This window comes from Lycorma delicatula, chromosome 4 (genome assembly GCF_047948215.1).
Source record: "Lycorma delicatula isolate Av1 chromosome 4, ASM4794821v1, whole genome shotgun sequence".
Taxonomy (NCBI): domain Eukaryota; kingdom Metazoa; phylum Arthropoda; class Insecta; order Hemiptera; family Fulgoridae; genus Lycorma; species Lycorma delicatula.
This window is the reverse complement of record NC_134458.1, coordinates 42,152,652-42,165,116: the sequence shown is the minus strand read 5'-3', so window position 1 is coordinate 42,165,116 and position 12,465 is coordinate 42,152,652. Positions and strand designations below refer to the sequence as shown.

The 12,465-nt window shown below is 28.8% G+C and overlaps 1 protein-coding gene across 4 annotated transcripts in view; it reads right to left on the bottom strand.

The window, feature by feature from the left end:
• The window catches only part of Pgk (phosphoglycerate kinase), a 76,641-nt gene extending 70,876 nt beyond the window's left edge, over positions 1-5,765 (bottom strand). For 3 of the 4 annotated variants that reach the window (XR_012756082.1, XR_012756081.1, XM_075362801.1), the window contains exons 1-2: positions 5,586-5,765; positions 511-714 (exon numbers count right to left, since the gene is read on the bottom strand). Coding sequence is in view for 2 of the 4 variants with exons in the window: in XM_075362801.1 (XP_075218916.1) it covers positions 511-714; positions 5,586-5,647 (266 nt within the window). In the remaining 2 variants the exon portion in view is untranslated. The remainder of the gene's footprint in view (positions 1-510; positions 715-5,585) is intronic. The other variant, XM_075362802.1, reaches the window with a different exon arrangement.
• Positions 5,766-12,465: the final 6,700 nt, after the last annotated feature.

The window sequence follows — 12,465 nt, the reverse complement described above, 5'->3', positions numbered from 1 at the left end:
TTTAAACAAAGTGACCTACAGAGATCAATTTATTAAATGTGGCATTAATTATTGCCATTCAACCTTACTTGATCCTCTTCAATTTCCCAGAAGCTATTTCCTGAGATGATAATATCAGATTATATGGGATGCAGTTTACTGTTTTATAAAGGACCCATTATTCATTATACATACTCCTGTAACTTTGGATAAACCAAATAAAATAATTTTTTTCTTTTAACTGTAAATATTAGTCCCTAAACTGTGTTTTTGCACAAAATCAAGAACCCAGCATATCAAAATTCAATCTTCCTGTTATTTTAGGTAACAAGGATTGTACTGAATTATAATTACATAAATATTTTACTTTAATATCTAGAAAAGTAAAAATACATTATTCAAAATAATATACATATTTACAGTACAAATCAAAAGCAAAAAAAAAAAAAAAAAATACTAAATAAATCATGCAAAATACAAACAATATAAATATAATACATTTTTAAAAGTTGGAATTTATTTTCAACTTACGTGTTTAAGAGTTTTTTAAGTTCTTCAGCAACTGGTTTCAAAGTATATTTTTCATTTCTATTGCCATCAGGACGGCCAAGATGTGACATCAGTACAACAGATTTAGCACCTTTATCTAAAGCATATTTAATACTATCTAATGCAGCGACAATTCTCTGATTATTAGTGATTTTCCCTTCTTTTAAAGGCACATTGAAATCCACTCTATAAAAAAATTAAATAAATAACATTATTAATTATAAGAAAATATTAACTAACTAAAATTCACTAAAAAATAATCCAAGGATTGTTCAAATGCAAATAAGAATTTTGTTCCCTTTCTTTCTATAATACATTTTTTAATACCATATTAAACGAATAATAAATTTAATAAATCAGTTCAAAGTTATTAATGCTGAACTACATATTAACACTAAATATTGTACAAAAATGCATACATTAATATACAAAAAAAAACACACATAAAAAATAAAGTACAAATTAAATAGAACTTTGGAAATATCAGTGTCAAAGATTTTTAACCTTGCCAGTCATCACTTAACGCTTAATTTGTTGTTTATTAGTAGTTTTTTCACCCACTTCCCAGTTTTTCATTGAAGTACTTGACTGTACATAACCTTTATCCAGAGGCTGTAAATAAGGTTGAATAGTGCCATATCTGAAAGTATAATAGAATACAATAATCTTTTATTGTTTCTGCACCTAAACAAAGTTAAACATTCTCATACTGAATGACAAGGAAGTCAACACTTCATTGAATATAAGCTAATGGGTTATATGAAACAATAAAAAGAGTAACAATTATCAGTGATAAGTGGTCTGAAAAGTTGCAGAGCGACCAATGGATTAAACAGAAATTGAAAAAAAGATTGTAAAAAGTGTACACCAAACTCACTAAATGATACTTGAAAAATGCTCGCAGAAAAGCAAAACAATCATTGAATGAAGCAGTCATGAACCAACATCACAGCAATTTGAATGTTGCCATGAAAGCTTCACAAGGAGTAACACTGTTGGCATATATTATGTTCAAGGAGGCATAAAGTTCTTCCATGTTATTCCCAACTCCATGTATCAGCACTAAACATTAAGCATCAGACATAGATTCACAGTTACTCCAAAAATGGAATATAGAAGATACCATGGATTTTCTGCCAAGTAACAAATTATTTACATAAACAGCTTGGAAACTGAAGTTCCAAAATGATGGTGCAGGTGCACTCTTTGATATTTTAGAAAATGACAATTTTTAGAATATTTCTATGAAGCCAGATTGAATCAGGATATTCACTTCCTTCCAAAATAGAAATAATGTGGATTACCAAAAAAAAAGATGTCATGGAATAACAAATGCATCAGAATATTAAGTACTCTGAAATTCTGGGCAGCTAGGATTTTTCAGTATTCCTCCATTACCTAATCAATCCTTCATTTTTCATCTGAAATGAAAATCCTTCATTGGTACTTACATATTAACGCCACCGCAGCTACAGCTTTATTTAAAAACAAAGTAGTCATTCGGATTTCGGTGGCAAATGGGCCAATATAGAGTTTAACATAGATTCAAAACAGTCTCTTTATTAATTTTAATAAATATAATTTAACCAAACTTAACCCACGCTCACTAACCTTGACTAATTAACAGAAGTGTTTTGATTATATAAATAATAAATAATTGCAATAATTACTGAATTTATTAAATAAATACTCAAAAAATTACGGTGTTAATTAGTCAAGGTTAGCGAGTGAAGCGAGCATAGGTTAAGTTTGGTTAAATTATATTTATAAAATAAATAAATATAAATAACCATTTATTAAAATTAATAAAGACTGTTCCTTTTTCACCGAAATCCAATTGACTACTTTGTTTTTAAATAAAGCTGTAGCTACGGTGGCATTAATACATTTTTCATTTCAGATGAAAAATGAAGGATTCATCTGAAATGAATTGTATATTAATTTCCACCAAAATATTATATTTTGCAATTTTTAAGAATCAGATTTCAATGAAAGAAAAAGAAAGTGGTTAAATTAAAAATAATAATTAATTTAGGTTTATTTGATAATTTACTTTACCCCACATAAACTTGTATGTTCTCCTATAGAACTTAATAAAATATATTAATGAAAATGTATTTAACAGAGAAACTTGAACTAGTTACTTTTAATTTTGTCAATCAGAACTCTTATTTGTTTTAGTATAGAATGAAATAAGTTTTCATTTTTAGATTGGGCATGGTGTTGCCGTATAAACTCCACTAGATAGCTGTCAAAGAGCTGCTGTGAAGTTCCTGTTTTTTATTCTGACAATTAGTTGATCCCCACATGCTTTCTATTTGCTGTGTATTAGACCAGTTGTGAGATCAACAAAATTATATCTGATTTACCTTCATACCATGAAAACTGGCTGCTTGAAATTCTTGTTCACTGTAACCTTTCCAGAAATACAATTTTCTTTTTAATAATGTTGCATAAATTGCACAATGACCTATTTGGAACTTTTGCAGAAACATCTCATTTGTTTCTTAAAAAATTCCACCAAAACCCACACTTGTGGCAAAACCTATCCAGTATTATTTTTCTGTTTGGTGAAAATACTCTCGTCCACTTCTACAATTTTGTCCAGTCCTCCAATCTTTCTTACTAATAGCTTTTCAATGGAGAAAACACAGACTCTTCTTATATAACTATTCCAATCTACAGAGGTACCTTTACACATGTTTACCTGACTATCACACTGTAAAATGTTAGTTAATTTTTCTCTCCAACACATGAATCATACTACTGTCAACAAAGGAAGCCTTCTAGCCAGCTGTTTGAAACATTTGACTGTAAGTTTGATATGAAACTTCCACCCAGCTGTTTGACTAAACTGCTTTTTGCACTTTACAACTGGCTTCATTACACTTCAAAAAAATGTTTATTGCAAAATAAAGCTTCATCTTATGATTATTAGTGCATTCCTTTGTTTTAAAATAATGCCATGCTCTTGTAATAATAATTTGCAGGTTTCTTCTTCCAATAGGGGAAGATCCCAGATTTTAGACACATTTCATATGAAAACAAACGAAAAGATTAACCTACAGCAGAGCAAATCAACTGGAGCATGGTTAAAAACTGAGAACGTGATAATTAATAAAATACATATGAGAATAATGATTATTCAGCCTACTTTTAAGATATTAAGGAGATAACAAATATGCGTATAATTAGACTAATAACTGTTGGTAATGTAGTACAAATTCAACTGTAAAATAGGAATAAACATGTCAAGAAGATAATGGTCAAAAATACATAGCATCAAGCTTATTATCAAAGAGAGATTAATAACCCAATAACTTTTGTTCAACCATAACTCATATAATCTACCCAGTAAAGATAAGATAACTACAAAAATATTTCAAAAGCTCCATAGGTTATTCTGAATACAAAACTCAGGGTTGATCAGATAATAGACAAGTACCGATTTTTCTAAACAAAGATAGCAATGCATCAACCCAATATACAAGATCTGGGTCCAGAAACTAAATCTCAGACCTAGCTCTACAAAGATCGTTAAAATCATTTCAACTGTGCATCACTGCTCTCTTTACAGATAACACTGAATCTAGACATAAAGATAACTACTTCACATGATTAAAGATTTTGGATGAATCATTCAAAAAATTGAGAGGTTAGAGCGCATCTTATGAAGAAACAAGCTCACTAAAGAAGGAAAATTTAAAAATCTTCTAGAATCATATTTATAAGTATTTAAAAAATGAAACATAGTTAACTTATTATTTTTAAAAATTTAACCACTACTGTGACCTACATATATTATATAGAATTATTTTACAAATTAATATGGCTGTAACCATACCTTTTATATTTGTTTTGGGCTACTTTTTTTTTCCTGTTCAGCCTCCGAGAATCACCGTCAGGTATTACTTCAGAGGATGATATCTACAAGTGTAAGTGAAGTGTAGTCTTGTACAGTCTCAGATCGACCATTTCCGAGGTGTGTGATTAATTGAAACCCAACCACCAATATCCATGATCTAGTATTCAAATCTGTATAAAAGTAACTTCCTTTACTAGGATTTGAACGTTGGAACTCTCAACTTCGAAATCAGCTTATTTGCGAAAATGCATTCACCACTAGACCAACCCAGTGAGTTTGTTTTGTGCTACTGCTCTGATCTACTTGATCCTTCCAGCAAGATGCTAATGAAGCTACTTTTTATCTAAAATAATAAATGCAACCCTATATATATATATATATATATATATATATATATATAATGTTGTGAAGGGTTGTAAATGTATAATCAATTACATACTTAACTGAACATTTTTATAATTTATTGATAACTACACAATATATTTCAATTGAGAAACTGGTGATAAGGACATAGAAAACAATTACAAAATTTTGCAGTATTACAAAAAGTAGAAACCCATTCCAACAATTACAAGAAAAATTAGAAACCCATTCCCACAATAATATTTAAAATGGTTAAATATTATTGATATCACTTTAACTTTAATGACATCCCTTTACTGATTAATGATATCTCTTTAATCTCAGAAATTCAACTTAAAGCCTGGTTAACTACAACTTTAAAATATTAAGGAAATAATAAAGTTTGAATTCAAAGGAATGCAAGTAGAATTTCAAGGAATATTTAAACTGGATAGATTATACAAAAGTAAATGAACGCCTACAATACCAAGCAAGTACTAGGAGAATACGTATATGGGTTAGAGGTTCAGCTGAAATCATCAGTTCAGACATTACAAACTTCATGTGAAAATGACTTATGTAAGGCTTAATTCAATCATTCCTACATTATGCATGCATGAAGTGTGGTTACAAAAATATAAAAATAATAAAGACTTGAAGAAAGGGCACAACGCATTTAAAATTTATAATTTTATTTATTTATTAAATTATTCTAACTTAATTTCGTACAACTGACTCCAAACAGTTGCAATGATCAAACTAATTTCCAGATACATTATTTAAGAGGGTATACCGGTAATCATAAACTAACCAAAATTTTAAATTATGGAAAGTACATTTAACTACTCACCTCATCAAAACTCTTTTGCCAGCAATGTTCAAAGCATCAATTCCAAGTTTATTAAGAGCCATTTTTACAAGCTACAGTAAAGGATACCGCCCGTTAATTACACCCTTCAAAAAGACCCAAGGTGACACAAGAACAAACACGACCGCAATACGTATCGGCGTACTTATGACTTTGCCGGCTGATATCAAAGGTTCATTCGACTTTTGCGTATGGATTTATTGCGTGTACTTTACGCACACAATAAAAAGAAATTTCTCAATTTAACAGTTTCACTAGTGTATAAAAATAAAATATTATAAGATGTACAGACATATAACAAAAATAAACGCAAATAAGGTAAGTACATAATGTATAATATTTCTCCTGTAAGAGTTAAGGCACTGTTATTAGAATAAAATGAATAAAGATATGACTTAATTAAACTGAAACATGCATTACACTGTTAATTTCCTTCGATTTCTGGCATGTGAATAAGATCGTTAACTCCAAAAGCCGTTGGTAGCCTGACAATAGTGGCGGTAATATGAATTCGAACATCACTATGAGATGCGATTTAAATTTTTATGTAAAAAGTATGTTTAACAAGCACCCAACTTGTAAATTAATTGAAATTTTCTTCCTGAATATCTATTCGGGGTCGTAATTAAAGACAGTGAAAGTAACACTAATAAAGTAATGTATCTAATGAAGTAATAATAAAAGATAAAATTTCACTGCATAATCCAGCCCATTACTCAACATAACTTTCTGCTAAATACTGTTTCCCATGATATATTTTAACTTTATAAACAAATTAAAAGTCAGCATGGTGAATTTAGTTAAACTCTCAAAGTAAAATATAATTTACTTTCTAGAAGATCCTTTTCACCCATGTTATTGCAGCGTGCATAGTTGTTTATCAGATGTCTATCTTAAAATGGTTACTGTGTATCCTAATATTCCACAAATGGTTAAAAATATTTAATTCATCTGTGTTGTATTTGTTTCTTAATGTTATTTTTATCAAATCTAACATATGTTTTATATTTTTCAAGCACTGTATTCAGTGCATGAGCTGTGTAAACCTCTGCTTAATATCTTCTTAGTACATTAAGTTTTTATTGGTAACTTGCTAAACTTGTTTCTGTTGTTGGGCTTGTAAGTGTTCTCTACACATTTCTTTGATTGAATATGCATATTATCAGCTCCACTTGGCATTTAGAGCAAGCACTGCAGTTTAATTTGTGAATTCTAGGTTGGAAGGCTACTGCTTGTACAGTCTGCACAGGATTTATTAGGGAGGGACAGGAAATAATGGGAGCAATATATAAATATATAGATAAAAAATTATCTCATGAAGTAGTGGAGGAGGAAAAAGAAATTGATGATTTCAAAGAAAACTATCTGAATTTCACAGCTCTGAAAAATTTAAATATGAATAAAGTAGTAGGAACTGATTACATAACCTAAATTACTATGATGTCTGGTAGAAGTAGGACTGAAGAGGCTGTACATAATAGTATGCAAAATTTACAAAACTAAAGTAGAAACTTTAGATTTAAATTAAAGGATTATTTTTACCAAAGACAGTAGAAACAGATAAATGTGAGAATAGCTAACATTTTATGCATCCAAATTACTAACTACAGTAGTTTAGAAAAAGATCTTTAGTATTATAAGTATGCGGTTTAATAGGTTAAAAAATAATTCAATTTCAGAATAAGCATAGTAATATGAGAGCTCACAGATTAATTAGAGAAGCAAAGTTGAAGAAAAACATAACTTTATACATAATATTTATAAATTTTGTAAAAGCATTTAATAATGCAAAAGAAACTGAATATTTATAACATTTTATAAAACATTAACCTAAGTATAGAGAAAAAAGAGTTATACTTTTTACTAGAATTAGGTAACTATAATTAAGCGTGGAATATGATGGAAGACAAGCTACAAACAGAAAGAAGTGAGATGAGAATGTAGCGCTTTGCTTGTTAATCTGTATTCAGCAAAATCAATTAAGTAACTAAAAAGAAATTTTGAAAGTGGAATAACAATCCAAAGATGAAAATGTTAAAATTTATTGATTATATTTTGGCCAAATAGGCATTCAGTGATAGTGAATTTGATACAAGGAGAAAGTCTATAGATTAAAAACAGTAAAGCAATACATAAGTTAAAATAAGTAGAATGGATTTTTGAGGACGTAAAAAAATAGTAAGTAATGAAGGCCATAAAACCAAATGACTGATGACAAAAAACTCTTTAAATGTTATGATCATCAGTACTTTTTTTAAATGGATTTGTACATTTTGAAAGAATCCTTTTTCCAAAAATGCTTTGTATTTTTTATCACTAGGTATGTTTTTGATTTTTTTACATCACTTCTATGAGTGTGAGTACATAGTCAAACATGGGCTAAATGTTCACAGTACAAATATTTTTATCCTTTATAAGACAAAGATGTACTGTAAATACCATGTGGTAACAGTGCTTTTAATGCAGATGTGGTAGTGAAATATAATTTACAATCCACAGTGGTTATAATTTTTATTTCTATTTGTACAATGGACCTACATGTAGGTATTTTTGTTACATTTACGCCAAAGATAATAATTTAATAAACTATAACAATATTTCAAAAAAGCCTTACAACTTGAGAATACAAATTTATTCAGAAGACAGATACAAAATATTAAGTCTTATGCAACAAATGCCTTTACTCAGCTTCTAATAGTTATTGCTGTTTTTCCCTTTACTAATGTTGAAGATTAGTATCTGATGTGCAGTCAACTTCTGCATGCAATGCAACATTTTTGGAGTCGCTTTTACAACTGCAGTTAATTATTAGAATTTCTAGCTCAGCAACATTTACAAGTAAGGGAGATTTATATACTAATGTCTCAAAAACTGCATAGGAAAATGTAGTTGTAGTACAATAATCCCTGGGCAAAGATTAGGCTATGCCTTCACTCCTTCAACCATGGTTGATGAAGTGCATTCATTTAGGGTACGGTAGAATTTTCTTAATTACTGAATGTAAATATATCTTATTGGTCATTTTCATCAAGCCTTGGAGGAGTAAGGATGTTTTGTATCAGAGCATATCCAGATGTTGTCATCAGCAATGGTTGGTTTTTGTAGTCATATTTTTGATTGTTAAGGGCACAAAACACTGTAAAAATTGGATTGTTATATTTTCTAGAAAGGCATGCATACTTTTGCTGTACTGGGTTTCCACCACTCTTTTCTACAAATAATGTGCCATGAACTTGAATACTGTAGTTTAGAACTGTCAGAAATATTACATTATACTCGTATGTAGCAAGAAACTGACTTAAGTGGGAAATTTGTTGTAATCAATCCAAGAGATATAGCAACACAATCATGAAATAAAACTTTGTGTTTTGCTACACTTAAATATACAGTGTTTTTTCTTCAAAATAAGAATAATTTTTCACTTTCTCATACCTCTTCATACACACAAGTAGTTAGATAATCCATACTTCTCTAACTGGTGATAAAATGTGCCTTCACTTGATATCTTCAGTAATAAAATAAAATATTCCAGAAGAGATAAAGAAGAAAAACAAACATACATTTAAGCTAAACAAAGAATCTGTCCTTGGTTCATTGAAGGAAGGCAAAAAAGTAAAACCAGTTTTTAACTAAATTTAAGTATATTTATTCATACATATCTTATACAACTGGCATCTATTTTACAATCATTTATATATAAAACAAATACATAGATATACAAAGGAAAATGACTAATGTCATTAATAGAAAACAATACAACTTCACTTATTTAAACCTAATATGCTTATTATATTGGTAACTTAACATATATTCATTTTAAAACTGTAAAACTAGGTGAATGCAATGTTATTTGCTAATTATATTTTGCAGCTCACTAATTTAATCAAATTTACTCAATTTCAAATGTAAAAAGCTGAATATGTTACTATAGTTAACAAAGACGTCAGAATATATTTTGTATACATACATTAATAATATATATATTCGTGTAATATACTCTAAATGTACTATTTTTAATGATTTTCATTGAAAATATTGCTAAGTTACAATACTTGAAATACAATCTAATATATAATTTATCATAATAGCTAATGTCAGTAAAAATACAACACAAATCAGTCTTCAAATATAATAAAAATAAATTAATGAAATATAGAAACTCCCTTCAAACAAAATAAAAATAACTCTTGTGCACTAAACATTATATAAGAAATATATAATTGTGCATTAGACTGGAACGAGTGAAAATGTTCTACTCGCTGTTGTATCTTATTTTAATATAAAAATGTGCATAATATTCTAAAAAAAAGTTTTATATATTTGCAACTGGAAAATTTGTTAACTATGAAATGATTGTTTACATTTTCAACGTAATGTTAAATTACAGTCAATATCTGAAGTAAATATAACATTCTGTTGTAATATATCTTAATGTTAACAGCATTATATACAAAGCTATTACATAGTAAAAACATTTTATATATAATACAAATTCTATACAGCAGTTATCAGCAGCTGTAATGTATGTTACAGTATAAATTAAAAACTGAAATTCTGCAATGGTATATTAAAAAGTCATGATATCCAATAATATTTAAAGAACTCTCATTAAAAAATCTTTAATGACAAATAGTAAACATATCTACTAGAGAAGGTGTAGCACACCAACACGGTTGCAGATATCAATATATTGAGTGCTAATTTTTTATTATTCACTGCACCTGATAATAATAATATTTGCAATTAGTAAGTAATAATACTTCACACATTTTTCATGGCACACTACATACAAGAGGTGCACTGAATCTCATTTAAACCTACCTTATGGTTAGTTTTGCAGGAAAAAGGTAAATCATGTCAACCATTAAAAAAGACCATTGATCCACTAGCATTATTACATATTCCAACATCTATCACAAATTGAGATTAATTTTATACTAGATGAACCAATGTTAGAAAGCCCAGAAAAAAAGAAATAAATTTAGGGATAAAAAAATCACAGTTTTTGTAGCAAAACTCAGTTCAATATAATCATCTTAGTTATGTTTTAAAGTTTAGTCAAATATGTTTAAACTATTATTACAAAATAAAGTGAATTTTAAAAATTCATCGTTTTCAAAATGAAACTATCATATATAGTCCTCATGATATTTAACATGATGCAGATAAATTGATTTTTTACCACATTTCTGCAAAGGTTTGTTATGTAATTTAAAAATGCCAAGAATATTACTAGCATTCGCTAAATTTTCTCACATGATAGATTTTTATATTTAAGATGAAAAAGTTACAATCACATTGAAAGAAAATTTGTTCTCTAAAACCTGAACCAGTACTAAAAAGATAATACTAATAAATGTGAATATAATTAAATAATAGAAAAAAGTTTTGAAATCATGCAGTTAAGTGATAAGAATACTAAATAATATAAAACAAAGTCGACTCATTGACCTATTGAACTGTGAAGTTTACTATAATATTGTGCAAAGAAAATCTAACAACCTTTGTACCTAATTTTTTTGACAAAAACAACTTTTTAATTAAAGTATTTGCAAAATTTTTAAAGGTAATCATCAAATGATAAAAAGAATAGATTTGTATTTCTGTATACTTTATGAAAACTGACTGTCCATTCCAATATATTTATCCACAAATTCAACTCTACACATATTATTCAACACTTATCTACTGAACAGTAAGCAACATTTATCTAAGTAGTAAACTGACATAAAAACACAGACCTGAACCCATATATATATATATATATATATATATATATATATTTAATTTATTTAGGTTAAACTTTTTATAGTGTCATTTTTTTTCCTCTCTATGTAAATATCTATACACCAACAATTTAATATTCTTTCAGCCTCCACAAAACACATAATTATAGAAACACTCTTACTTTTAATTTTTTTACTTCATCAAAATGCTTTTGGGCCTAAGCCCAAAATTGTAAACAGTTTAAGAATTTATAAAAGATATCACTGAGGATGGGCTTAGGCCCAAAAGTGTTTTGATGAAGTAAAAAAATTAAAGGTAACTGTTTCTTTCATTCTGTGCTTTGCAGAGGTTGAAAGAATATTGTATATAAAGATACATATATGTGTATACATCACTTCAGGTGCTACATAGTTCATTCACTTAGTTTTTATCAAACAGATAAAAAGTAAGGATCATACAGATAAAACTTGGATATTTCCAATATGGCAACATTTAAAAAAAAATTTTACCCAGAAACCTAATACTTTAATTTAAAAGTATTAATAAAACACAACGGCATAGTGACAACTGGTTAACAACCTTTAATAGCATTTAAATATTAACATATACAAGCATAAGTCATAATTGGGAACTGCTGCTATGAATGAATCCAACATTATAATAGCATTTATAAGATTTTGTTGTATTAACAGTGTATACGCTTTTCACTGCTATTTATCAATTATTAGATTTATTATATTTTTTGTTAAGATTCATTGTAGAGTCCCGTGGCTGTTGTTGGATCAGCTATCGAGGGCTGCCCCTGGTGATGGGGTATAACTGCCAACTTTGGTTGGAGGGTATTGGGGAAATAAAATACTCAGGATGGCCAACATCCCTGAAGACATAAGAGGAACACTTCCCAATGACAGAAGGGGTGGATGAGCATAAGGAGATAACCCGAATAAAACCCAGAGTAGATAAGAGCCCTGTAAGCTGGAGAGGAAGCAGTCTGTCTAAGAGAATGGAACTCTTAAAAGAAGATCCACTGGTCCTCCAGGTTGGGGGTTGGGGTTTGGGGGAAGCAACTCCACCCTTGAAAAGAAAAGTGCTATGAAACCAAATGATGAGCCTCGGATCAGGATTGGAACTATGG